This window comes from Mugil cephalus, chromosome 13 (assembly GCF_022458985.1).
Source record: "Mugil cephalus isolate CIBA_MC_2020 chromosome 13, CIBA_Mcephalus_1.1, whole genome shotgun sequence".
NCBI classification, from domain to species: domain Eukaryota; kingdom Metazoa; phylum Chordata; class Actinopteri; order Mugiliformes; family Mugilidae; genus Mugil; species Mugil cephalus.
In genome coordinates this window covers 17,216,528-17,242,638 of record NC_061782.1, presented here as the reverse complement: position 1 = coordinate 17,242,638, position 26,111 = coordinate 17,216,528, and the positions used below count along the sequence as shown (strand labels likewise).

The 26,111-nt window shown below is 44.0% G+C and overlaps 1 protein-coding gene across 2 annotated transcripts; it reads right to left on the bottom strand.

Annotated features, from left to right (window-relative positions):
* Nucleotides 1–570: 570 nt before the first annotated feature.
* Nucleotides 571–24,513, bottom strand: LOC125019311 (dachshund homolog 1-like). Of its 2 annotated transcripts, none has more exons than XM_047604037.1 (11): nucleotides 23,432–24,513; nucleotides 16,772–16,881; nucleotides 13,740–13,850; nucleotides 10,033–10,211; nucleotides 8,558–8,678; nucleotides 8,326–8,460; nucleotides 4,942–5,138; nucleotides 4,246–4,396; nucleotides 3,361–3,489; nucleotides 3,059–3,163; nucleotides 571–1,137 (listed from the first exon to the last, which is right to left on the bottom strand). In XM_047604037.1, the coding sequence occupies exons 1-11, from the start codon at nucleotides 24,013–24,015 to the stop codon at nucleotides 1,100–1,102; spliced, it is 1,860 nt and encodes a 619-aa protein (XP_047459993.1). In that variant the 5' UTR covers nucleotides 24,016–24,513; the 3' UTR covers nucleotides 571–1,099. The 2 variants fall into 2 exon arrangements, with proteins under 2 accessions (XP_047459993.1, XP_047459994.1); XM_047604038.1 differs by having other exon boundaries at nucleotides 4,246–4,393.
* Between the last annotated feature and the right edge of the window lie 1,598 nt (nucleotides 24,514–26,111).

The following is a 26,111-nucleotide window of genomic DNA, read 5'->3' as shown; positions in this document are numbered from 1 at the left end:
CTCCTGTTGATTTATTTTACCAGACATTTACAAACTGAGTCGGAAAACCTGTTCGATTAGTTTAATTCTCTATGGTTCCATTTCCTGAAACGCTAATATTTGGCAGGTTGAGATCATAAAATAGACACTGTTTTTTACTGAGCAGAAAGATTTGTTCTTTTTCTTTTTTACATTCATTTGTGACTCCTTAACGAGCTAAATTTAGCCGCCTGTTCTTCTATCTTGAGGGACTAAAAATGAGTTCAGACATAGGGACGTTTCACTGAGGGACAGCTCACACATGACGCTCGCTCACCACATTCCTTTCCCGTCTGTCGATACAAACACAAGTGTATGTTTTTTAGAAATGGGGCAGGAGTCACTGCCACAGCGCTCCCCGTACCCACACGTGTGAGCGTGACGTGACCACAAATCTAAAGGCTCTCACATAATGAAGAACTGCTTTGTTCTCCAAATGAGTCATTTGTATGAATGCACATTTCAAAAAACCTCTTTAACTGCACATTCAACCGAGTAAACGATCAATGAGCGACTGCACCGGAGGGAAAGAAGAAAGAAACAGTGACACAATTTAATAAAAAGGATCTGTATTGTTTGTATTGTCAAACTGCACTACTGCATACCATACACAATACAAGTCATTTACTGACTGTACAACATGCCATTATGTTTTTTTTGATAATAATAATAATAATAATGATAACAAAAATGATGACTATATATATGTACACAACTCTGTTACAAGTTATAATCATCCCTTGCGTCCAGATAAACAGCACTGACAAAAAAAACAGCTATGGTCATCTTCATCTAGGATCTAAAAACCTCGATTGAAAGAAACACGGTCAAACACAACATCGGTATAAAGTACTCTTCCGACTACAGCTGAGATCTGGTGATAAATGCAATAAATTAAACGAGAGAACAATGGAAAAGTTCAAATGTCACCCTTGGGAGTGTCCTCGCGGGGAGGCGCGTCACAGATGCCGCAGCGTGACTGAGCATGCCTGACGATTGTATATCTCATATATGAAGCATCTTCATCACTCTGGCCTTCCATCCGTCCATTCATCCATTCATCCATCTTCCCGCCTTGCCTTCAGTACATCCCGGCGGTCTGCAGGAACACTCTGCCCTCTGAAATCAACACAGAAATAAAAGTCAATCTAAAAAAAAAAGAAAGAAAATCCCACAGTTTCCAAGCGTTTCCTTCGAAATGTTGGGTGTAATTAATTAATTCATTTAAATCACAGACGTGACCGAAGATTATTAACAAAAGAACATTATTAAGTGAGGCTCAGTTGAAAGTGTTTTTTTTTTTCGGCCGTGAATCCCCATTTTTGGCGATAAAAACTTCCTGGCACAAAGAAACCACATCCTTCCCCACTGTCTGACAGACAATTCCCCTTTAAATGATTTATTACTGGGTGTTAATTATGCAAATGATGTCCAAACAAACTCGTCATGAGGACAATTAAGACAGCCATTAATTAGTGGCCAGTTCTCTTCTTGCTTCACTGACATTCAATTAAAAATTGCTTTTGAACAAGCACACTGTCTGGTATGGAGGTCTTGGCACAGCACGGAGCAGAGGTGGGCTGGAACCATGCACTCTTTTGATGAGGCCGGGCTAGAGATCGCGGTCATTTCTTTTTCTGTCTGTTTAAGATGTTACATGTGGGATTTTCTCATTAATCCATCCCCGTGAAGACAATAATGTTGGCAAAATAAATATATTAAACGCCCGTCTCCATTAAAACAGCAGCCCCGGTGAACTGTCTCATGCTTCATTTCATTCTGTTCGGTTTCTCGGAAGCGGCCTCCCTGTGAAATCTTTGAAAACCCTTCCAGTAGACCGGTCAGTTAAGCATCAAAAGCTGGGAGTAGGTGAAATAATGAAATCTGTTGTCCCAGCTTAGTCGATAGGAGCTAAATAAAACCCCACCAGCAGGTATGGCACAGCCCTTGCACACTGAAATGAAACATTCAATAAGCTGGACAATCAGTTTATCACAGTTTATAATAAGTGAATGTTGACAGAGTTAAGGTTTTTATTTATTATAAAGACTTCTTTCTTTTCTTAATTCCCTTTAAGTCATTTGTGTGTTTCAGCAGTAAGAGAATATCCCTACTTATCAGTCTTCCCTGTACAGTACATTTATTCAAGTTTTGTATTTAAAATGCAATTCTGACATATTCACATTTTTCTCGAGCGTTCCCCGTATGTGCTTCTCTAGATCGACTCCTCCGCATTTTAGATGGAAAAACACTGTTGCCCATAAAGCCGGAAAAAAATATTTCTTACCTCTTCTCATGAAATGCTTGTGACAATGTGATTTATGTAAATAGGAATAAAAAGAGGAATGTGCCTGAAAACAAAATTATGCCAGCTTTACGGGCCACCGTGTACTATATTTTCTACGTGCATAGCGTTTATTTGACAGTTTTAATTAGCAGTGGCTGCTTTTATACTGTAAATAATATATATGCGTTTAGATTCAAATGTTCTTTAAAAAAAGAAGTAAATGGAACATGTGTAACAGGTCGACTCTTTGAAGCAGATAAATAAAATACAGACTAAACTTCAATCAGTGTCTCACTAAAAGTCAACGTGAAGAGTCCAGAAAGCAAAAACAGATTTATTCGCATGTGGTTTAATTTCAATAAATGTTTAAAATAGAGAAAACGTCAAAAAATATTCAGATTTATTTTTAAATAGTCTGATTTATTTTTGTCTCTCTATATAAAACATTCTCCACCTCTAGCAACTACCACACTAACACACTGCATACACACTCACTATTAATAATTAAAGTAAGTCATGTATAATAATTTAAATGTTCTTTGCATTAATTCCTCAACTTCATTTTGCTGCTAATACTTGTGTAATTTTACTTAAGGAGGATTTTTTTAAAGCGTGACTCTTATTTGTACTTGTACTCGCAGTAACTACTTCATCGTTTAATAATTTCCATCTGCAGCACTTTCACTGATCAAAGTATACAAGTGTTTTCATGCAAACTCTAAAAGCTGAAACTTGTCATGCGGACACCTGTACCTTGTACTGTTGCCTTGCTGTCCAGCCTGTTGTCATCATGGTTGCTCCCGTCCACGTCCTGGGTCACAGATTCCGCGTGAGGAGGGACTGCCGATGATTGATGGGCTGTAGTTTGGTCATTAATTAATAGAGACACTTAATTAGAGGCTAATGAACAGTCGAGGCTGAGTTGCACTGAGCGCTTGGTGACATTTAATATGAAAATGAGATCTGCACAGGCTTCTGTAACTTTAAGCTCAATTTCAGGTCAAAACAGAAATATAATCCGTGAGATCGTAAACAATAGCTCGGGTTTTGTGTACCTGTGTGTGTGTTGGCAGTGTGCAGCAGGCTGTGCTCGGCCTGATCGCGGAGTTTGACCTCCTCCTCCAAGGCCTCCTGTAGTCTCCTCTTACTCCTCTTTTCCTTCTTGAGGCGCTTCTGGATCAGGACTGAATAGGAGAAGAAGGCAGAGACAAAGGACGGATGACAAAGGATGCCAGAAATGGATCCTGGATATTTACAGCACATCAAGAGGTTGGAGGGACTTTGAAGCTGCTCTGAGCTTGGAGTGTTTTCAGAGAAACAGTCGCTAAGTGAGGCCAAAACGCTCCAGGTTCAGAATTTACGAATGGTAAAGCACGCGTCGAATCGCATTTTTCTTACAGACACATGACCTTTGATGGTTATGTGACAAAAAAAAACAACAACAAAAAAGAGGCTTGTCCACTAATATGAACGATCAAAATCCTATTTTACTACATCACCTGCAACAGGTATGCAATATCATGTGACTGGCAGTCTGACATTTCACAGTCAGTTTTAATCACGAGCTGCACACTTCTCCACCTGGCGTGACCTCGTCAAACAAACTGCCCTTGATTGGAATTTGCTCTGACTGCACTGTACTGTATATGACAGCTTTTGTGAACTTGCCAGACTTGATTTAGTTTGCAGCGCGCTGCCAACCTCAGTCTAATTCACCTCTGCAGATGCTTTGAGGGGTAATATACAGTAGGTGTCCTCACTTCCTTATCTGATTTTCAAGTTAATGGACGTCCTGTCAGTTTAGAAGTGGATTAGGCCGATCTCGTCGCAGCGACGTTGCTGCTCGGGTTGTTAAAATTAACACGCGTGGCAAGTGAAAAAGGAAATCCACACTTGCCAGCTTGAATCACTTCGAGGTGACTGGCTGCGGCGCCGCCTACCTCTGTTTTTCTGTTCCATGCTGAGCTGTCTCTCCAAGGTCTCTCTGAGCTCCCTCTCTCGTACCAGCTCCATCTTCAGCTCAGTCCTCTCCAGCTGGTCCTGCTTCTCCTGCGCTCGGGCGTTCTCTATGGCAACCCTCAGCAGACCCTGCTTGGAGACACACAGGCGCACATCAACAGGTTACACACTGAGCAAATGCCAGGAGGGATGTCTGTCTGTTTCGGAAAGATTTAAAAAATGCACCGAAGGGAACCCGCGCGCAGAAATCACCGAAACCAAAAGGAAATGTTTGTCTATTTCCGAAAAGGGCGCCGTGTTTGAAGATTAAAATAATTCATGAGCCGCAGTAAATGTTATAAAAATAAAATAAAAAATAAGCACGTAAATGATCTTGCTGTAAAAGTAAAAAGACAGAGAAACTGAATAAATAAATGAACGAAACTGCCACCCCATCACGGTCAGATAAGGTTAAACTTTTTTTTCTTTCTTTGAAAACCCTTCCCTTTGTGACTGAGCCATAACAAAGACGTGTAAAATCTGAGAAGCAGGTCAGCACACGCCCATCCCAATTATCGCATATCCTAAATGTCTGCCTCGTCTGCCATTTAGCATTTCAGGAAATCCCAAAGAGTGGCTCATCTCCCTTCCTATTCATCTTAGGGTATAATAATAATAAAGCCCCGGCAGAGCCTCACCTGGATGTTCGTGAGCAGGGTCTCTATGGAGGACAAGCCTTCCGGGAAGATGAAGGGAGGGTGGTGAAGACCTGCTGGGAGCTTGTGTCCTGCAGGGTAAGATACCCTCTCACAGCCCTCCCTGCCTGACGGGGGTTTCTGGTAGACTTGTCTATCACAGCTCTCCCTGGTTGTCTGAGGTGCCAAGGAGCTGTTGTCTGGAGGGCAGAGAGACAGTTTGATGTCTACGCTTGTGACTAAATCAGTTAAACGCAGTCAGATTCTGATCTTCTTTATTCATGCAGACATTTTAAGGAATAATACACAATGGGTGACTTCACTCCTGTGTAAAGACCTTACATTTCCACATGTGCATACACCCATATGAGCTTGGATTCAAAATAAAAAATAAAAGTTTATTCATATTGGAAAAACGCTGTGTGCTGCCGTCTCACGAGCTCAGCGAAGGAACCGAATAACAGGTAATTATTTGCCGTTGCGCTCTCTTTTTTGCTGAGATGTGCTTGAAAGCTTTGGAAAAAGCTATTAAGTAGTTTTCAGTGTAAGCTGATATTTGTATTATACACTCACTGTGAAAGTGAAAGACTAACACTAACTGCCCCGGTTGGCTTTTGTTTCCAGTTTGTTGCAACAGCATTCTGCAGAGACTTAAAGAAAGTCAGTGCATACTTAAAAAAAAAAAAGGTGTTTGATCTTGACCTTCCACTTCTATTCATTTTGAGAGCTGCAACTGAATTTGTCCGATGCTCTATAAACCGTCCCGCTCCGTCTCTAAGGCTCTTACATTTATTTATTTGTTTATTTATTTAATCTGTAAATGGATCATCACACCTGCAACAACATGCAAAAAAATTTCCAGCTTTGAAATACAACGTCTTAATTCCCCGTCAAGATATCAAGCCCGGCGTCAAATAGGTTTTTCCTGTAATTACTGCATGCTCGTGCATGCACGCATACACAAAAGTCCTGGTTTGGGATTTTAAAAATGTGGTTACCCTTTATTAGATGGCAGCCTGCCTATTGATAATGCATCACAGCTTGACATCTCCCATAAAAGCAGCAAAGAAGAACCTGCATTATGGATGACCATCTGTTTGTAAACCTGAGAACTGCGTGTTCCCTACCCGCGACAGTGAGGGAGGCGAATATTAGCCATATTCTGCATTTTTTTTTTTTTTTTTTCCCCCACCCGCATCAGGCAGTTGCTCACTTTATGCGTTGACTGTCATCTGAGCCACTGAGGACACAGACGTCCTGGGAGTCCGGCGGTTATTGGAGCAGAGAGGAGTGCGAACGTGCGATGTGATATCTGGCACTTTTCTGTGTCTGTGACAAATGACAGTGTTTTCTCCACTTAGCTGACCACAGCATCTTCTGCTCCAAATCCACCCACCTTCCCTTCTCTGCCTCGGCCTCACGTCTTGGCAACTGTCACATTCAAGGTGTTTCACAGATGAGAAGCAATACCCCTCCCCTCCTCCTCCTCCTCCCCCTCCTCCTCCTCCTCCTCTCCTTTCTCCCTCTTTCTTGCTAAAAGCATTGCTCTGTAGAGAAAGGTAATTAGCAGGTGCTGGCGAGCTCAGCGGAGGGCATCCAACTACACTCCTGTGGCTCACATACAGACGCACACACACACACACACACACACACATTTGTAGCCGCTGAAGTGCGCAGTCAGCAGCGTGGGCTCCCCAGGCTCCTTGGATGTGACTGATCCTTTATTGAGTTACTGTTTTACGCCTACTTTACCTCACACTCACACACACGTTTGGCATAAATACACACACGCGCACACACACACACACACACACGCACACACACAGCTGCCAGCTTGTTTGATCATTTACCCATCTCCCTAACCAAGGTCACTGTCTGTTTTTCGCTTTTCTCCCAACTTCATCTCTCTTTTTCCCCTCTCTTATTCCTCTCCCACCCGTCCCCAGGGCTAATGAACTTCACCACGTGAAGACTGCCAGTCAGCGGAAGAGAACGGGAGGGAGGGGGGGTGCAGAGAAAGAGAGAGAGAAAGAGAGAGAGACAGAGAGAGAATAAAATTCTGCTGATGTTTGGTTAATGGGAGTGAGGTGTCAGGGATGGCCTCTGATCTTTGCTGCATGGATACGTTGTTCAAAGACCACTGAAACAGCACACACAGCCAAAAAGCGTCTCCCACACACACACAGATTATCATACAATGGATTGACAGAATGACAGCGCCAAAGTGCTCTTTGAAACTCCGTTCAATCTACGATAAACCTATCCTGTGATGTTCTAGGTCAAATACAAAAGCTTGCAATCCAGCAAATGTACATGCATTTCATTTGCATGCCGGAAAATCAATTGAAAATCAATTGCATAAATGTGATGCGCGATGCATGGCATTCACGTTGTAGGTGCCATCACTGCTTTGTCAATATGTTCACAGATACCTGACAGCATCTGAAGCCCTACCTGGGAGGCCTTTGTGATTTTTAAATTCGATTACTAAATAATGCGATTCAGTATTAGAATACATTTACACTGGCCCGTGCACGCGCGCACACACACACACACACATACAAACTCACATACAAACAATCTCTCTCAGCTCGCCCTCTTTTTTTTTTCTCGCTGTAGATTTCTGCTGACTGTTTGTCCTTGAGCAGTCCTCATTAAGCTAATGCAAACCTCCCTGACAGAGAGAACCAAACAACTGACGTTGCAGTGCCGTGGCAACGCAGGCCCTAACGACAGGGAGGCGGTCGTTATGCAGATGAGGTCCAGCTGAGAGCGCGGGAGGCCGCCTGGCTCGTTAGGCCGCGGCCCGGCAAATGGCTCGCTAATGTAACACTGCTTCCTGGTCTAATGGAGTCCTGTTTTGCAGAATTATTTGTCTTTGCTCTCAGCGGGGAGTCCGGGAGGCCACTGACAGCGAGGAGAAGAGGAGGAGGAGGAGGAGAGGAAGAAGTGTGGAGGAAGGACAGTGAATCCTTATCGACCTGTTACTGATCTTTCCCCCGTGTTGAAATGTAAGAAACCCTTTGTCTTTGAAAACAAATAATGTCACACGCAGTCTCACGCGGCTGCCACAGGTGTTTTAGTCCTCGGCGTATAAATGATGACAGAGATGGATGGCTTGGATGGAATGCACGTTGTTCTGTATTGACAGACTTTGTTCAAAGGCAATTGATTTGTCTGAAAAACAATCATTACTCATTAATAATTATTAAATGATTAATGACTGTAACAAAAAATCTCAGAAAACAGCACGGAGCTGACCTCTGAAGTGACTCGATTCGATAGAGACATTTCGGCAGAAGATGAAAGATTTAAATGCGCGTAGACGGGAGTTTGGCCATCCTTGAACTTCTGCAAACTGAGAAAGATGAATGAGTATATGTATACCTCTGTCAGCATGGCTCCTCTTGTTCTCCTTGTTGTACTCCACTGACGTGATATCTGTCTCTCTGACCCCTTGCACTAAACCAGGAGAATGTCCCAACACACTGTGGCTCGATGACAGGCCTTCGTGGAGCAGGTCTGGCGTGGAAATGCAAATACACACAACTTAGAGGCTTCCCTTTCAGATCAGAGAGAGTGCATCCGCGCTAAGTTGCTCACGCAGGTAAGTACATACGTGTGGCTTCGGCAGTGCGTTCTGTGTGAGACGGTGAACTCGACACACTGCTGCTGTGATTGGATGACATCTGAGCTTCCTCCAGTGAGGGGGACGGGGAGGGGCTGTCACGCACTCGCTCCTAACAAAATAAGAAAAGGTCAAACAGTCGGAAAAAATTGAGTTACGGCTGACGAGGTACAAACATAAAACACCAAACTTCAGATTGGGATTTCAATGCACCTGTGTTGGTTTAAGAAAATAATTAAGTTTAACAGGAAATATATGTGTTTTCTGCATTATATTTTATTCCATTTATTAAAACTCATTTACAATTGGCTCACTTAAATACACCAAAGTTCTAATTTAGGAGCTCATGTTAGCTACCTTTTTAGCTAGTCTTCATCACAACTAAATATTACTACCACTGCAACATTTTTTAATAGTGGATACTACATTGTATTACCACAATCCAATACAAAATATAAAATCATTGAAAAATATCTTCTTAAATTATAATAGGATGTTAGAGCAAAAACAAGTAAAGTCAGCTAGAGCTAACTGTGGCTAATGGCAACTAATAATTTTAGGTTATCTTCTTTTGCTGAAGCTGTCTAGGTGTCTGTCTCAGAGTGCGACACAAGATTTTAAAGCATATTTTTATGTATTATTAATCATTTTACAATTCTCAGAACCATATTTTTAATTAACTCAGTTTAAGCTGAACATCCGGGACTAACATTTGATGTTTGGCTTTGGCACAAAAGAGTCATCTACAAATCGGATTAAGAAAAAAACAAAGATCCTATGGGAGATGGAAAGAGTGGGAAAAAAATACTATGGTATTCTTTGGTGGTCACACGGAAAAATTTAGCCATAAACCACCTTTAGGATCCAGTCCGGTGTCCGAAAAAAACAATGGTCGGAATTGTTAAAAAATTATGACCGGAGATGCAGCTTCCTTCTATTGATGATGACTTAATGTGATATAATACTTGGTGACGTCTACATTGTCAAATTATTATGTATGAGCCATTCAGACCTCCTTTAATTAATATTAAAGCTGCAACCACTAACTTAAAAAAAAAACAACTTGGCTAACATGGTTAGAATTTCTGAATATATGCAGGATAAGATAGCAAAAAAATGTATAAATAGATACGAGGTTGAACTGAAGCCAAGGAACTGATTACATTCTGGTAGTGATCCAGAACTTGAGTAGCTACTAGTAGACAGACACTGGTTTTTAGCCATAAGTATATTCCTAATTAAATGTAAAGGACTGGAAGATTAATTCATCTTGATTTTTTTTTAAGGGACAAGAACAAACTCTCCGAATTATTTAAAGTGAATTGCATTGTTCTTTAATTGACCAGTGTATTTTGCCTTTAAAAATACTCTGCTTTTCTATGCAAACAATTCCTACGTGTCACGTGGACACAGACGATTGCTGGCTGATGTTCAGCTCCACCGGGCTGATGGGCCTCTGAGTTCACCTTAATGACGGAGGTGGGAGCCCTGGCAGGGGGGTTGGCGTGGAGCTGCGCCACGTTGGCCATGCTGGCCAGCGTGCTCAGTCGGTTCATCTGGCCCATCGCCATGGAAACGGAGGCTGGAGCCAGGCTGGCAGGGATCAGGGGATGTGACATCATCATGAAGGGCAACTGATCCAGAACTGGGGTAGAATAGAATAGAATAGAATAGAATAGAATAGAATAGAATAGAATAGAATAGAATAGGTGGAAAAAGAGAACTATAGAGTAAGTTTCATTTATTGTCATATACACATCAAAGGTTACACTGACCACTGGAGTTCTTACTTTACAAGTTCCCGTCATTAAACTAAACTAAATAAATGAAAAAAAATAAACCTTAGTCTAAGCATAAAAAAATAGCAAACTATATAAGAGCAAAAACATTTAATAAATTAGCAAGTACATTGTACAAAAAGGGGTGTAGTCAGAGTATATGGTGCAGTTAGTTGTGCAATGTGTGCAGCGGTGGTAGAACATTCGCAACGTGCAAATATATTTTTTTTTGTGCAAAAGAAACGTCACATTGTCGCCGCTATGTTCAGACGCGCCAATGAGACGATATCTGTTTAAATGTTCACAAGTGCGGTCCTATGGCAAAGGTCAGCCTTGTCTAAAGGTCATCAAAGCGGCACCACACAACGAGCACGTCCAAATTGAAATGAGTCTCGCTTTTCTTCCCCCTTTTACTTCGGCTGTATTCATCCGTCGCATCTTAAAGGCCTTCCACGGCTCAGCCCGGTGGTGTTTACTGAGCTGAGAGCATCTCCGTAGTGAATCTGGACACGGACGTCATCCCTCTGTGCCGTGAGCATTACCTGGATGAGTGCTCCGCGTCTAAGCTTGAAGACATGCGTGCGCCGTGGAAAAAGATGAGCGCGGGAGGAGAGGAGCGGGAAAGGAAAGGCGGCGGAAGGAGACACGACTGTGTTGCAATGAGCGGGGTTGAGTGTTTTCTCAAAGACGCGATGGCCTCAAGATGTTTCCTCCGTGTCACGGGCAAAAACGCAAATCAGCCCCATTGGAATTCAGAAAAAGTAACTTTTCTTTCAATGCCCCGGTGATCCAAAGCCTCAACATGTTTTAATCAAACTAAACTCTTATTATCTTGGAAAATCTGTTGTTAACACTCCTCTCTTTAAGGCAAGCATCCACTATCTTTAAAGAAAATCCTTCCTCTCAACAGCACCCCAGTGGGTTGTTGCAGTCCTTCTATTCACGAAACAAACAATCCTTTGGGGGGGGGGAGGAGAAAATGACATAAATATTTATCATTTAATAAAAGGAAAAACAAAAACAAAAGAAACACAGGGAGGAAGTGGAACAAAAGAAGCTGATGGCAGTCCTGGTGCTGGGCCAGCAATGCACGCTGGGTAATTATAAACACAAAGGAAAAAATCTTGGACTCTATTCCGCACAATTGTCACAAATAATAGAACGAGTGCACGGAAACAAAAAGAGAAAAAAAAGGGCTATCCAAAGAGATGAAACAGAACAAATAAAGAGGGGGGAAAAGGAAAGAGAGGAAAAGAGGGGGAAAGAAACAAAAAGAAAAGGCAAGCTGAGAAATAAAGGGTGAGGCGGTGACTTTATGAGTCGGGCTCGCCGGACATATGTGCAGTGCTTTGTGCATTTGGCAGATTAGTCTCTCACTTGCCCAGAGCAGAAACCAATCCAAACAAAAGATGTGTCTGAATGGAGCTGAATAACCAGATGCTCCGACAATCAACTAGCAGCCAAATATTAAGCCTTGGTTCTGAACCAGCACTCCACTTTTCTCACCCCTCCTCTCTCCTCGCTATAATTTCATTTTCTCATTCTCTCCCTCTCCTTAACCCCTCCCACCCACCCCGCACTCCCCCCCTCCCCCCAGTCCTCACTGTCTCTGCCCTCCCATCACTTTCTCTTATGTTTCATTAAAAAACATCAAAAGTCAAAGTGCCTCTCTTATGTTTATCCAAACAAACCATTACTGTAAACAAACAGTTACTGTAAATTTCCCAGAAGATCTTGTTAAATGCAGAAATGGCTGCTGCCCCGCTCTTCCCCGGCCCATAAGGTGTCACACTCAGCATTTGTGAGTGTGTGCGTGTGTGTAATCTGAGATTGCCTTTGTAGTGGTTAAAGCTCTGGTAGGGGCCCATCCTTCCCATAAGGCCGTGGGTGGCGGTATGGAAAAAAACACGCCGTGCTTATGTGTGTATGTATGTCTTTGCTGTGTTTGTGTGTGTGTGTGTGTGTGTGTTTCCACTTGACTCTATCATTAACAGTGATTAAGCTTTACAGGTTTATAATGGCTGGTGGTAACCATGCCACCAAACTGCGCACAGATGCTGGAGGTTGTAACTGAGTGTATACAATGGTAAACAATGCTTAATGCTGGCAGCGTTCACAGACACGAGCACGGGGAAGAAACTACAACAAACAGAGTGGGGGGAAAAAACACACACATCTAAACTGCTTCTCTTTTGGAAAAACACAAGGACACATTTTCATTTCTGTCCTGGAGCTCCGTTGTGTGCGCCTCATGTTAAGTGCGCGCGTGTCCCAGGTTGATAGTGTATTCCGCACAGACCCCCATAAGCCCTGTCATCTGTCTAAACACACTGATGTCGCTTTAACCTGTCGATAACGGTGGGGGCGGTGAGTCCGATTTTCCTTGGCGCATGTGTGTGCGTGTGTGTGTGTGTGTGCGTGCGTTCGTGCGTGTGCCCGTCCCGCCATCGATTGTCCAGCGTTTGTCGTTTGCATTCAGGATAGTGAATTAGAGAGAAGACTATTGATTTGGCTTCAGCCTCTCATCTTATTCATCTCTCTATCATCCCGGTGTGCTTGCTCTCGTCCACCAATGCTCCAGTTGTAACGGCGGCTCCTGCTTGCACTGCAAAGCCAGCGACGGGTGCAGTTTTTAATAACGTATGACTAAAAAGTAAACCCGCACATGCAGTGAGCAGTCGAAGGGATTCAGGCCCGAAATGAGGTTCTGCGCTTTACAGGAACATTTTATTAAACTCTACATGCTTAGTCAGAGACAGTATTTCCTGTAAATCCTGATTTATTTTTACCCCTTGTGACAGACAAATATCACAGTCAAATTTAGGCCATCTGGTCCGGGTTTATACGCTCTCTAGATGTGATGACTAATAAGTACTAATGATTTGCCGGCAATGTTTTGAGGCCACGGAGGGGATGACCAACTGTGTTGTTCAGGAAACGTTTCCTGATTCTCATTGAGTCCCACAAATATGCAAACAAATCCAAGGCGAAGGAAACATTCACCCTTACGGTCATCTGTCACGACATGGGGATGAAGAGAAATCTGAGACAAGAGGGAAAAAAAAAAAAAAAAACACTCCTCAGGTTTTGATTGTATGGATTACCTAACCCAGATGTTTATTTCTAATTTCATCCGAAGAGCCGAAAACCGCTGCCGCTGCAGTTTGTTTTTCAGCCACCGTCTCTCAGAGGAAACGTACAGGCAGCTGAGGTGATGTCACATCCTGGTTTTAATCAGCTCGGTTTAGCAGCGGCGCATAAACACAGCTGCTCAAGTCGTATCGACTCTTGGCATCCCAGATGTGTACAGACAACAAGCGTGCGACGTGTGGCCGCGGCCATAATTAAAGATTTCGCACGCGAAGGCGCGGACGGGTGGAACGGGTGAGACTCACCCAGGCCGTGGTTGTGGTCGCCGTTCTCTCCGTTTGGCCCGCCATGTTGCTGGTTGCTGTGGTAACTGGCCATCGCCTCCAGCTTGATCTTTTTGGCCAGGGCAGAGAGATCTGAGAGAGGAAGAGAGAGAGAGAGAGACAGATATAAAAAAAAAAGAGGGACGGAAAGAAAGAAAAGGAATCAATAGAGCCAGATCAATGGCCCCCGGTGGAGGATTAGAGCGGTGGGTAGGCAGGAGGTTGTCATGGGAAGACAGAGGCCAGCCATTCATTCTGACTGCACCGCTGCACTGGCCATTTAGTCTGCCAGGGAATCAGCAGTGATAGGAACAAGCCAAGACATTCATCTCTCCCACACAGGGATATCACGTCCCACAGCACGGCACAGAGGACGACACTCGACAGCAGCAGCTACACCTTCCACCCAGAAAGAACTTCTTTATCAGCATGAATTAGAAGCACTAGACAGAAAGTAAAGATACTTTTTAATAGGGGTTGTGCACTTTTAGATAATAAGTAATAGAGAGTGACAAAATGTGGCAAGAGGGCTGAGGCACATTTTAATTTGTGCCTTGAACCTCAGAAGGTAGCCTGACCCACACGGCAACCTTTAAAATAGAAAATGAAATACATCTCCCTCTAATACAGACAAACACGGTGAATTATTAAAGTTGGGACAAACCACACAACTGTGCAAACACCGGCGAGGAAATACAAACAAACGGTAAGTCTTAATTTCCTGATCTTGGACACATCTAAACGTTTGCAGCAAACTGAATCCGCTGAGGGTCCCCCCCCCCCCCTTCCGTCAGACAATGGGTGTCTGAGGTGAATAGTTTGTCTGCCCAAGACGTCGACAACCACAACAAATTGTTTCTTTTCTTCTCATCTTCTCCCGCTTTCTTTCCCGCCCTCTCGCCGTTCCCTCCACCCATCCCCTCTCCTTACTTTACCTTTTCAAATGTCAGCATCACAGCGGGACATAAGCCACTGTGCCGCGCGTGTGTACGTGCGAGCGCGCGAGGGCCAGAAAAAGAGACTAAGGAGGATCACATCAAAGATTCTCCCTGCCTTTTACGTTCAAATGTCCTCCCTCTCCCTGTCTCCTTCTCCCCTCTCATGTGGCCAGTTCTAATCAGTAGCGCTGACATTGCCGCCGTGCCCTCTCCTTTGGTGGAAAAAGACTCTTTTCCCACTGAGAAAGATGCTCTTGAACGCTCACACAGACACAACACACACACGCACGCACTCAAGCACCTTTGAACAGTGAGAGGAAGCGGAGGCTAATAGAAAATGGCTTCTTTTGAGGCGGGGAATGAAAAGATCAGGTTGCAGTGAAGAGCACAAAGCCAAGGGCAACTTTGAGTGTGGTGAGGTGCCAACAATTACTTTTCTCCTTTTCTCTGTGTTACACACACACACACGCACAGATACACACACAGACACACTACAATAGGGACTCAAACATAAAACTGTTTGTGGCAAAAACAAGCTTCTCCGTGCCCTTTAGAAGCCAGTTCAATATTCTTAAAGAGTCTAAAACACATCGATATACAGGTTCGAACATTGCAAATAACAGATTTTCCTCGCCACCTGCCGCCACTACATTTGAAAATACTTTAATTATCCAAAACCTCAAAGAGAACATTAAATGGTTAGAGTCTTGTTTCACTTGATTTGAGGTCTAAGGATATATATTCAAGAAGAAGAAAAAAGCCCTTTGCTTGCAAGTTATGAGTTGTTTCTTGTGTGTCAGCAGCGCGTATGCTAATTTTATTAATCAACACACCGGATACCGACCAGAGCTCCGCCTCCTCATACTATTGATGGTGAGTATAATGTGTCATTCTGGGAGAAAAGTGACAAAAAATAAAAGTCATCGTGTATCAGTTCTGCATAAACAACCTGATGGAATAACTTTGCAGAATTTAAATGACTCGTCTGCCCCATGAAGCGACAGCGTGTCACTATTTGGTCACGGAGCTAAAAGAGACTGCTCTACAATGATTACTGTTCAGCGCTAACAAATGACCAAGAACAACTTTTGACAAGTGAGGATTTAATGTCATGTGCATAACCCATATTTATAACCAAATTTATACTGATATTGTGCAATAGTTCATGTTCAGCTTATTTTCTTATACTTGTACATATTTCCTTAAATTTTATTGGACTCTGGACTCACCATGTGCAACAATTTCTGTTCAAAACCCCATATTCAGTGTTATTATAAAACTCGGAACACAGGTTCACTTATGCTTCTACGTATTGTTCTATATATTTCTTATATTTTTTACATTGATGCAGGTATTCTTACTATAATTGTCTACTTACTTTTTCTTATATTTTATCTCTGTGAGTAAAGCTGCTGTAACAAAAAGTAATTTCCCCCTGGGATCAATAAAGTAATTCTGATTCTGATTCTGATATGTACAGGGGCATATACACTCTCTATTTGTCTTTCCAAACACGGAACATTTTTTTTAAATTTGTGTTTTTTTTTTTTTTTTATTAATATCTCTGTATTCCGTTACCATTTCCTTGTTCTCCTAATTACAGCTTCATGTTCTTGAAATGCCGTGTGGTCGGACCAAAAGCTCTGATGTGTCACTGACTGATTTACCGTCGCTGCTGAGGGTTCGTGAGCTGACTCTTTGATTGGCCTGCTTAGACATGCTCCTTTTTCAACAGCCAGCTGTAACTATTTCCAATTGTATGCAGCGTGTGGGCAGGACTCACTGAACTGCCTGGCGAGGGATACTGATCGGAAATACTTTTCTGTGATTGTGAAGCAAAATTAACGAGAGGATGTCAAAACTAAAGTTTAAAACTGTATTAAAATGTTAGTAAAATTTGCGGAAAATGAGAAAATAAATCACTCATCCTCTTCTTGGAAAGCGCTACCACTGGCTCCTGTGCATGAGGACTAATCGATCAAAGACGCACACTGTGAACACTGTTCGTGCATTTCTGCGGCGCCGTCTCTACGCTGCATATGTACTGTAGGTGTGTTATGAGGCCTGGGTGGTCACCTGCAGGAGGCATGATCCCAGCGTGCAACAGACCACTGTGAGACAGCATGTGGTGAGTCCCGCCTTCTGTCACACTCTGCAGCCTCTTGGGCGGTCGTCCAGGCCTCGAACTGCGGAGCAGAAAACACAGTGTTAGTCATTAGGCAGTTTAATACTTTACCCACCCCAGTCAGTCAGCTCTCCATGCTGAGACGGAGATGGGTGGCCTGGTTAGAGCGAGTGTCCTTCAGTCTGCAAACCTCTGAACCTGCTGAAGTGTCAACAAGCAAAAACAGTGAAACCTGACCGCTTCCAGGAAGGCTGCTGTACAGCAAATCTGACCTCCCTGTGGATACGAGCAAGCAAAAAAGGAGTTTCCCTATGGCATCAATAAAGCACCTCATTACTGTTCAGCTTACTCATTCATTTGTTTGCTTATTAAATGTGTTTGCTCGCCTCTTTCAATCCTTTCCTCATTTGGCCATTCATTCCTCCTTTCCTGCCATGTCACAAATTTGCTCAATAAAGGCTGTGACTACAAGCAGATTCACATGGATTCTTGCGCGTGCGGTTTGATTGAGCCGGGCATGCTCAATCAATCCTGGAGGAAGTATGTGAAAAGCTGTCAGACATCACTTTGGCTCTGACTAAACGGTGTGAATGTCCTGACAGGGGAAATGACACGGGCCACATCAGGCTTAATGACAAGCAGCGTACCTCATCTCCTTTCATAGCCGGCTGACATAACATGAGTCTGTGGGCAAGTGTGCAAGTGATATTAAAAGACAGAGCGGAGTGAAAGACGGGAGAAGGGGGGAAAAAAGACGGAACAATAAAGTTGAAAAGGGAGATGCAAAGAAAGACGGGGAGGCGAAAGGAAAACACGTGTGTATGAGTCCGAGTCGGCGAGAAAAGGTGGGAAAGAGTAAAAAAAAAAAAAAAAAGAGGGGGAGATAGACTAGCAGCAGCAGCTTCCTAGCGTGGGGTGTCTTTGAGCAGATTTTAATTAGAATCTAATCCAGCCGTCATTAAGGCCCCATAAACGAAGCTGTCAGTCAGGAGATTAATGGCGCCTCATTTGCATATTGCATATAATTCATCAATTACCCAGCAGAAAGGACCAATCCCCTGTTGACACACCCACTGGCTGAGAGGGGGGGGAAGATGGAGGGAGACAAAAAGACAGAAAGAAAGATTGTGTAGTCACTAACTGTGGGAGAAAAACAGGTATGTCGTGTGTGTGTGTGTAAGAGCGCACACCGGCATATGTATGTGTGTGTGCGCACGAGTGGGGTCGCGCCTGGCTTGCGTGTATATGTGTGTGCGTATGAAGTGTTCAAAGGTTAATTTGATGAGCCGATGAGCTCCACAGTTCCTGCCCTCGGTTTTAATGAGTTGTTATTATTGTCTCTTATTATGGGCCCAGACCGACTGGGATGTGACAGCTGACATCAGATATCACACACACGCACACACACACACACACGCCGACAGTGAGAGACACTCACACGAGCATATAGACAGTGGGAGAAAACACACTCAGGTAGATACACACACACACATACGCATGTGCGATGTGAGAGACAGATGCCAGGAATGTGCAACAGTGATAAAGTTGTGAAAATGTGCGCATATTTTATTTATTTTTATTTATTTATTTCATTTTATTTTTTTGCAGGGCTGGGGTTACATTCAGATTCTTTTTTTTTTTTTTGCAATACTTACAGAGCAGCACACTGAGCCCTAACAAAAGCAGGAAATGTATTTTTAGGCGTTAAGTTTGAAGGTAAAGCAGTTAAGTTCCTCAGCAGGTTGCGTCGAAGCACCTCACATGAGTGAACGTCAGTGGGGGGAAATAAAATGCACAGCGACCAAAGACTGTGGTTGGTTTTTACTGCAGCCGCTTCCCTTTCCCTTACTACTGTTTATTTGCACACACTAATTAATGGCCTCTGCGTGTTGGTGGGTGGGTGCGTTGTGCGCCTTTGTATATGTTGCATTTTAGGGGGCATAAAGAAACTGGAACCTAATTTTGTGTTTAGTCTGCAAGTGCGTTGATACATCAAAGTGACCCGTGGAGGGAGGTCTATGTGTGTGTTGCGCATGCGAGCGTGTTTTTTTGTGCATGTGTGTGAGGGAGAGGTTGGAGAGCACCGGTTCCCTGAGGTAGGATTAATGAAAAAGCCTTTCATGGAAAAGTCATCAAGCTGAGGGGATGGAATGAGAGAGAGGAGGGGGAAGAGAGAAAACAGTTCATTGTGTGTGTGTGTAGAGGAGGGGGTGTATGGCTTATGACCTCTTTGTCTCAAACTTTAATTAAAATCTCACCCAGACGTCCTCCCTCATGCCAACACTCTGGCCACACACACGCACATGGCGACTGATGCGCGCACACACACACACACTCACACACACAAACACACGCTTTTCTTAAAAAAAGGAAAGACCAAAAAAAAAAAAAAAAAAAACGTGCACGCCGTACACCGAGTCCTCCGAGCTCGGGCGAATGTGTGTGTTACCTGAAACATGAAACGGCAAACATGGCAGCTGGAGCTTAGCACAGGTGGAAGAGAAACAAAACACAACAAAGATGACAGATCTATCTCTCTGCCTCGCTCGCTCGCACACACACACACACACACACTGAAGGGAAACAGAAAAGTAATGAAAGAAGAGGAAGTGTTACAGTCAAAACAGTGGAACAGCTACTGGCTTGGAGGGACTGAGGTGCTGATAGGTAGCAGCTGTGTGTGTGTTTATATGAGTGTGTGTGTGTGTGTGTGTGTGGGGGGGGGGTGGGGTGGGGGGTGGGGAGGGGGTGAAGGAGAGAACTTGCTCAAACAAGATTTTGTTTGGAATATATTAGCGGCGGTTTACAGCTCCCATGCTCCCATCCTTTCAATCTGCGTTTATCACATGGGTTTGTATTCGCCGTCACGGTCCGGTCTGATAAATCATACCGTCGTGGCCGTGCACGGGAAGACTTATGTTGCTGGTTAGAGAAGGCAGGGAAAGATTGATGTTGTGATCTTCCTCTCAAATAGAGGGCTGAAAAAGCTTTATGCACCATTGTTATGAGGAAAGCTTGGGTGATGATGTCAGGAAAGAAGCGGGGAGGACAACACGCACACATGCACGCACACACGAACAAGCGCGAGGAGAGGACGTTTGATCATGGCAAGAATCCGATCTCCCGAACTGATACCGCCTCGCATTCCTCTCCCACATTCCAGGGTCAAGACGATGTCAAGACCGTGTGTGCGTCTGTAGGAGTATGTGTGCTGCTCCATTAAAACCTGTCACAGTGGAAGACGTGGAGGCCCTCTCCCTATCTCACCGTGGCCGTCTCTATAAAACATCAAAAGAGCGCGGAGGTTAAAGTTGAGCTCACCGCTCCACCCGAACGCACACACACACACACACACGCGCAGCCCTCCTCCCTGGGATCCTGCCGCCGCTGACTCTGACAGTGAGTTATGACATGGCGGTGGGGCTCAGCTTTGAGGAGTCCACCTTCCCATGGACACACAGCACCGGGTCGGCGTTGCCAAATTGCAAGGCCGAAAGTTGCCACGGAGAAACACAAAGAGAAGGTTTTTGTTGTACTCGGCAGGCCACGTCGTCTCATTTATCATTTGATAGTGCTGACACCTGCTTCTTATTTGACTCTCTTTGACGCTTTCGCAAATATCCCTGGTCGTAAGAGCTGCCAAGAAACATGTTAATTAACAAAAAAACGAGGTGTTGCCAGTTCTTACAGGTTTTGAATTCTCTGCTTCCAAGGTTTGAATACACGAGGCCCTGGTAGTCAGGTTCGTAAAAACTTTCTGTGGGAGAAAGTAGGTCTTCTGAAAACTGATATTTGCGCACCACACCTCTGGTGGCAAATGAGAATATATTTTACATACATATGTAAACGAACTGATCATTTAAAGTAGTATCTGTGGCACTTTCAAGGCTTTACACGCAGAAATCACTTTGGTATTAACACGTGCTTCGTTAAGAAGCCCGTTCCTCGCCACATGAAAGTACATTTATGTAACCTTCCCCGCACGGTGGCATTTTAGGACTCCACACAATATACGTGTAAAGCATACGCACATGCGCACACACAGTTTGACCCGGGCGAGCTGTTTGATGTGTGTTACTAACAGAGAATGAAACTGTTCCTTTGTGAGGGAGAAAGAAAAGGACGGAGGATCAGGTTGCCTCCTACACACCATGTTCTCTCTGTGGAACTAATGTCATTTAGCAGCAAAGCCAGCAAACACACAGGCGTGACCATGCGAAGCTGGTGTGTGTGTGTGAGTGTGTGTGTGTTTGCAGATGACAGAGAGTGTGTGTTTGTGTGCCACCTATGCATGAATTATAACTAGGCTGTGAGTGAGGGTGAAGTCGGCCCTTCTTCATGGTTTGATGAGTCAGTGGTCAGTGTGTGTGTGTGTGTGTGTGTGTTTGTGTGCACAGCAGGAGTCGACGGGCGAGACAAAGAGGAGACGGAAAGACAATGATAAACACAGGACATTTTTGTAACTACCGCTTCAAAACATTTTAATCTTTAAAAAAGGACCAATGAACAAACAAACAGCAGGAAACCGCGTACAGTGCCGCGTTAGTCATGTTAAACTATCCGACCAGCCTGTTGTTTCTCCTCCAGCCAGAATGACTGTACTGAAGTGGAAAATAATAAGTGATGGCTGACTTAATCAGTAACAAAAACCTCACTGAGCCCTGACACTGCCGGAAAGCAGTAACATCATATTCTTGGAGATGTTATTGAAACTTAGATGGAGTCAGCCGGCCTTCCCTTCCTTAACGACAACCATCTTGAGTCCTGCTCTTTTACCTGCTACTGTGCGCTGCTCCATCCACACAAGGGATTACTTAGAAACTTCTAATGCAGAGGGGGGGTGTGTGGGGTGGGGGGTGGTGGGGGGTTGATACTAATGGCTACCGCAGCACATTTGAAGCCTTCAGACAAAGAATCACGGAAGTTGTTTGAAGATTTCAGGCGAGTGATGTTTTCAGATCTCATTAACTAAAGGCTGTTTGAGTGTTGTGCGGATAATTAGAGACGGCAGAGGCTGTGTATTTTCAGGGGGTTGTATAACAACGTTCCCATTAACACCAGACACAGAAGAAATCCCAAAGCAGCCGGGAGATGCATCTGGATTTTGTCTTGGTTGGAGGGCCGCAAATGCTTAAGCGCAGGTGTTAATCCACGCACATGGAGCTGGAAGCTGACTCTCACAATAGTTTGTTTCTTTTTGGAGCATTTCTGGGTTCGCTCAACAAGTCAGAGCTCGCCTTAAAACCCTCACACCTGCTATTAAAACCCAAATGCAGCTCAGAGATAAAAAAAAAAAAAAAACAGAGGCAGATCAAAGCACTTTTATAGGAAACATAAAGAACAATGCAGTTTCGAACACTGCGAATATATTTTTTTGCACGTTTATCTGAGCACATCTCGGTGCATCCTCTATCTGCATTTAATGGCAGGTGTAAATTGGATCATTCATGCTCCAAGGAGCACGGATTAACCATCAAACAATATAAATTCCCCAAACTCGGGCTAATCCACACTCCTCTGGATACAAAACTCATGCTGTTACGAGCATGTGGCCTGTACAACAGCAGACTGAGGCACCAGGAAACCACAAATCCCAGCCAATTTAGCCCCTTTATCCAAACATCTCTGCGGCGCACCGGATTGATGACCCATGTAGTTGGTCACCACCGGAGTTCTGCAAAACAGCTAATTTACATAATCGCATCATAAATACCGAGAATTCATTTAATCATCTCCTCTGTTCTGATGCTCAGGGCTAAAGAGTGTTGATATGATAAGACAGCAAGTTATTAAGGAGGGAGAGAGAGAGAGAGGGAGGCAGAGGGAAGGAGAGAGAGGGAGAGAGCAAAGGGATCAGCCAGTGAGTGAGTGAGCTTGTCCTGATTTAAGCTGCCGCTTGGGGCCAAATGAAAATTAATTAATTTCTGTGAAGAATCAATTTCTCAGAATGACAGTGTCAGATTCAATGTGTGCATGTGCAAGTGTGTCAGAGAGAAAGAGTGTGTGTGTGTGTGTGTGTGTGTGCGCGTGTGTGTGCGTGCACGTCAAAGAGAGGCAGAGATTATAGCCCATGATAACATAACAAACTTTTAAGAGTGTTTTTCTTATTAGGATTACTCAAATTCATTATCGTCAACATCATCATCTCCATCACAATGTTTATCATCTATTAAAATGGTAATTAGAAACAGGCCTAGCAGCAGCAGTGTGGCAGAGGGAAGGGGGTTAGCTGGACCTCCAGTCAGTCATCATCAATGGGTACAACTTCAACAAATAAAAACTAATTATATTAACAAATGTTTTTCTTTTTTTTATGGAATATTTCTTCATACCTAGGGTTATACTTTTTTATTTTCCCATTTAAAATACACATATCCATATATAAAACCCAACATTAAGTCATAGTAATATTACAGTTTTCAATATCATTCAATTAGAAAGTATTACGGTTCAAATGTTTCCGTGTTTTGGTTCTGGATCTCCAACCCCACCTGCTGCACCCGCCTCTCCCACACCCTCAAACATTATCTGGGTGACCCTCCATTAGCTGCGTCAGGACTGGGTCTCATCGCCCCCGCCTTCCCTCCCCATGTGCCCCGAACCCGTCTCACCTTGCGTTGGTACAGTCGTTGTAGAGCGTCTCGAAGTCCTGCCTGGAGATAAGTTTGCACCGGTTCACCCCGGGCTGGATGGCCCCGAGACCCCGCAGCACCCGGACCTGCTCCACGTTGCACACCACCGGGGTAATGTCCAGCCGTTTCAGCTTGGTGTACACGGTGTGGAGCCCTCCGACCAGGTGCTTGAGAAACACGTCGAAAGCCTGGGGCAGGCAGATGAGCTCCGTGTCTTTCACCGTGAACGAGGCCAGCTTGGCACCTTTCACCTCCACCAGTTTGCACTCATTGTTCTGCGGCGTGCTCTCCACGGGCGAAGCGGTGGCGTACACGGGCTTAGCGCTGCTGGACACCGGTGCCCCTCCGGTCTTCAACGGGGTCCCGTTCTGTAGTAAGAGGTCCGCTCTGAACTGGTGGAGCAGCGCCGGGTGCGCCACCGGAGGAGCCGGGGACGACGCGGCTGAGGTGGCCGCAGGTGGCGGAGAGTTGGTGGCCGGAGAGACGGAGCTCGGCGCCGGGTGGTGTCCGAGCGGGGCTGCGGGGAGCAGAGCCGGAGCGGCGGGAGTTGCCATAGTGGTCATGTCCGAGGATCGGGAGAACAAGTAAACTTCAACTATTTAAGAAAGTAACTTCGCCGAGCACACATCAGATGGTCTGAGAGTGCGAAGCGCGCATCGAGAGAGGGGGGATCAAAGAAGAGGAAGAAGAGAGGAGACAGGGTCCCTGTGTGGAAAACCAGATCACATAGTGGAATCAGAATGAGCGGAGGCTTGTCTCAGAGCTGGAGATGCTACTGTCACATTATCATAAAGAGGAGGAGCCTGGGCATATTCTTAGAGAGTGAGGGAGAGGCGATGGAGAGAGAGAGAGAGCAAAGATTAGCCTACATAAACTTTGGATAAGCCTATTTATGGACGCCTAAGACACCTTAATATTAAAGCCTCTGATGGGACTTGGTGTGTCTGTGGCAATCTGGAGTCTTCATGACATTTCTAAATCCCCCATATTACTGTAATCTCTCTAAAACATAGTTTGGGACTAATGATTAGCCTACAGTATCCCTGAAAATAAAATATGACGTGATTAGCGCATTTTTCCCGAGGACAGACTTTTTAAATGTCTAAATAGTGCAAAGTAATTATTTTAACATTGATTAGGACAATCTTATTATTACAAACAAGGTGCTTTAGAATAATTAAAAAAAAAAAAAAGAGTCTTAAGCAGAAAGTCTTGACCTGGATCTTTAAATGTTTTCTGTCTCGTAGATATTGAATTAAAACAGTTAGTGATTGAACCATATGTGCAATTTGGGGCTGGCACAAGAAAAAAAAAAACGGTACATTTTATTTTCTTTGGAAGCAAAAATTCTTGCAAAATCAAATATAGTAGATCATTTGTAGTGTACCCATACCCAGTTTGATTATGGGTTATTGTCACTACAGGTGCATAATCCAAAAATAGGAAAGCAAGATGTCTTTTTTTGTGATATCTCTTATCTGAAAATGAGTTATGAGACACATTACAAGATCTCATACAGGGGCCAATAACCTTGCTTTGACAAATTGACCCCTTTACCTGTTCCCCGTAAAGCTTCTTCATCCGCTCCACACACACTTTCACACACACACACACACACACACACACACACACACACACACACACACACACTTTAACACACACACCCATCATTTACATATGGAGCTTGCAGTCCTTTCAAAGTGGCTTTCACGGAACATTGTGTTGATAATGATCTTGGTCGTGAGGGAGAGAGAGACACAGATCTCCAGAGACCATCTCACCATAAGACAAGGGGGAAGAGGATAAAACTCCGACTGTACTCCAACTCAAAGGACTTTTAACACTCTTTCCCTCCCAGCCCCCCTCTCTCTCTCGAATAAGCCCTCTTGTGTTTTTTAATTGGCAGAAATTAATCTTTAGGATGTAGATGGTAGATTTACATTCATTAAAAGTCAAGAGAGGAAGCCAGGCTTGATGCTAATCAAATCTGCTTAATTATGCTTAACATGAGTATCTCCAGGGGAAGGGAGAGAGAGGGGGGAGAGAGAGATAGCTAACTCGAACTTTTTACTTTTTGCCTTTGATAACTCCTGCTGAGTATGGCCTTTTCCTTGCCAAAAAGAAATGTCACGACTCTCTTTCTCCATCTGTAGAAAACACACAGATAAAGCCATCAGTGTTAAGCAGAGCTGATTCATGTTGTAAGTTCCCACCTTTAAGTGTTTAATAAGAAGCAAAATGTTCGTCTTTAACCTCCCAGGCCAGCGCTTTGCAACTTTTTAGGCTTGTGGCACCATCTGATAATAGATTCCCCGATACGCAGTGAACTCGGTTAACTTGCGACAGGGTGCATAAACAAGGACCTGATGAGTAATATGCCAGCCTGAAGAAATGATTACGACCTCGGAAGCGAGGTTTCAATTTAATTAAATGTTTCATCTTAGCTCATCCATCCACGGTCTTGTAAGGAACCAGAGTGTTTCAGAGTACACTGTTAACGGTACAGTAGATTGCAGGACGCCCTGGTGGGAAGTGACTTTGTCTCACAACAGGAAGGTCACAGGTTTAATTCATACAGCAGCCATTGTGCTTAAACTCGCATGAAAGGAAACTGTGAACTGATACTTAATGTAAAATCTCTCTAGTGACTTAAGAGTAA

Bases quoted from the DNA above. Each gene is read 5' to 3' on its own strand.
- LOC125019311 (XM_047604037.1), bottom strand. From the start codon at position 24,015: ATGACCACTATGGCAACTCCCGCCGCTCCGGCTCTGCTCCCCGCAGCC. The intron at 3,490-4,245 runs GTAGGCGGCGCC...TCTCCTATTCAG, and splicing joins CATGGAACAGAAAAACAGAG to TCCTGATCCAGAAGCGCCTC. The intron at 3,164-3,360 runs GTACACAAAACC...ACCAAACTACAG, and splicing joins CACTGCCAACACACACACAG to CCCATCAATCATCGGCAGTC.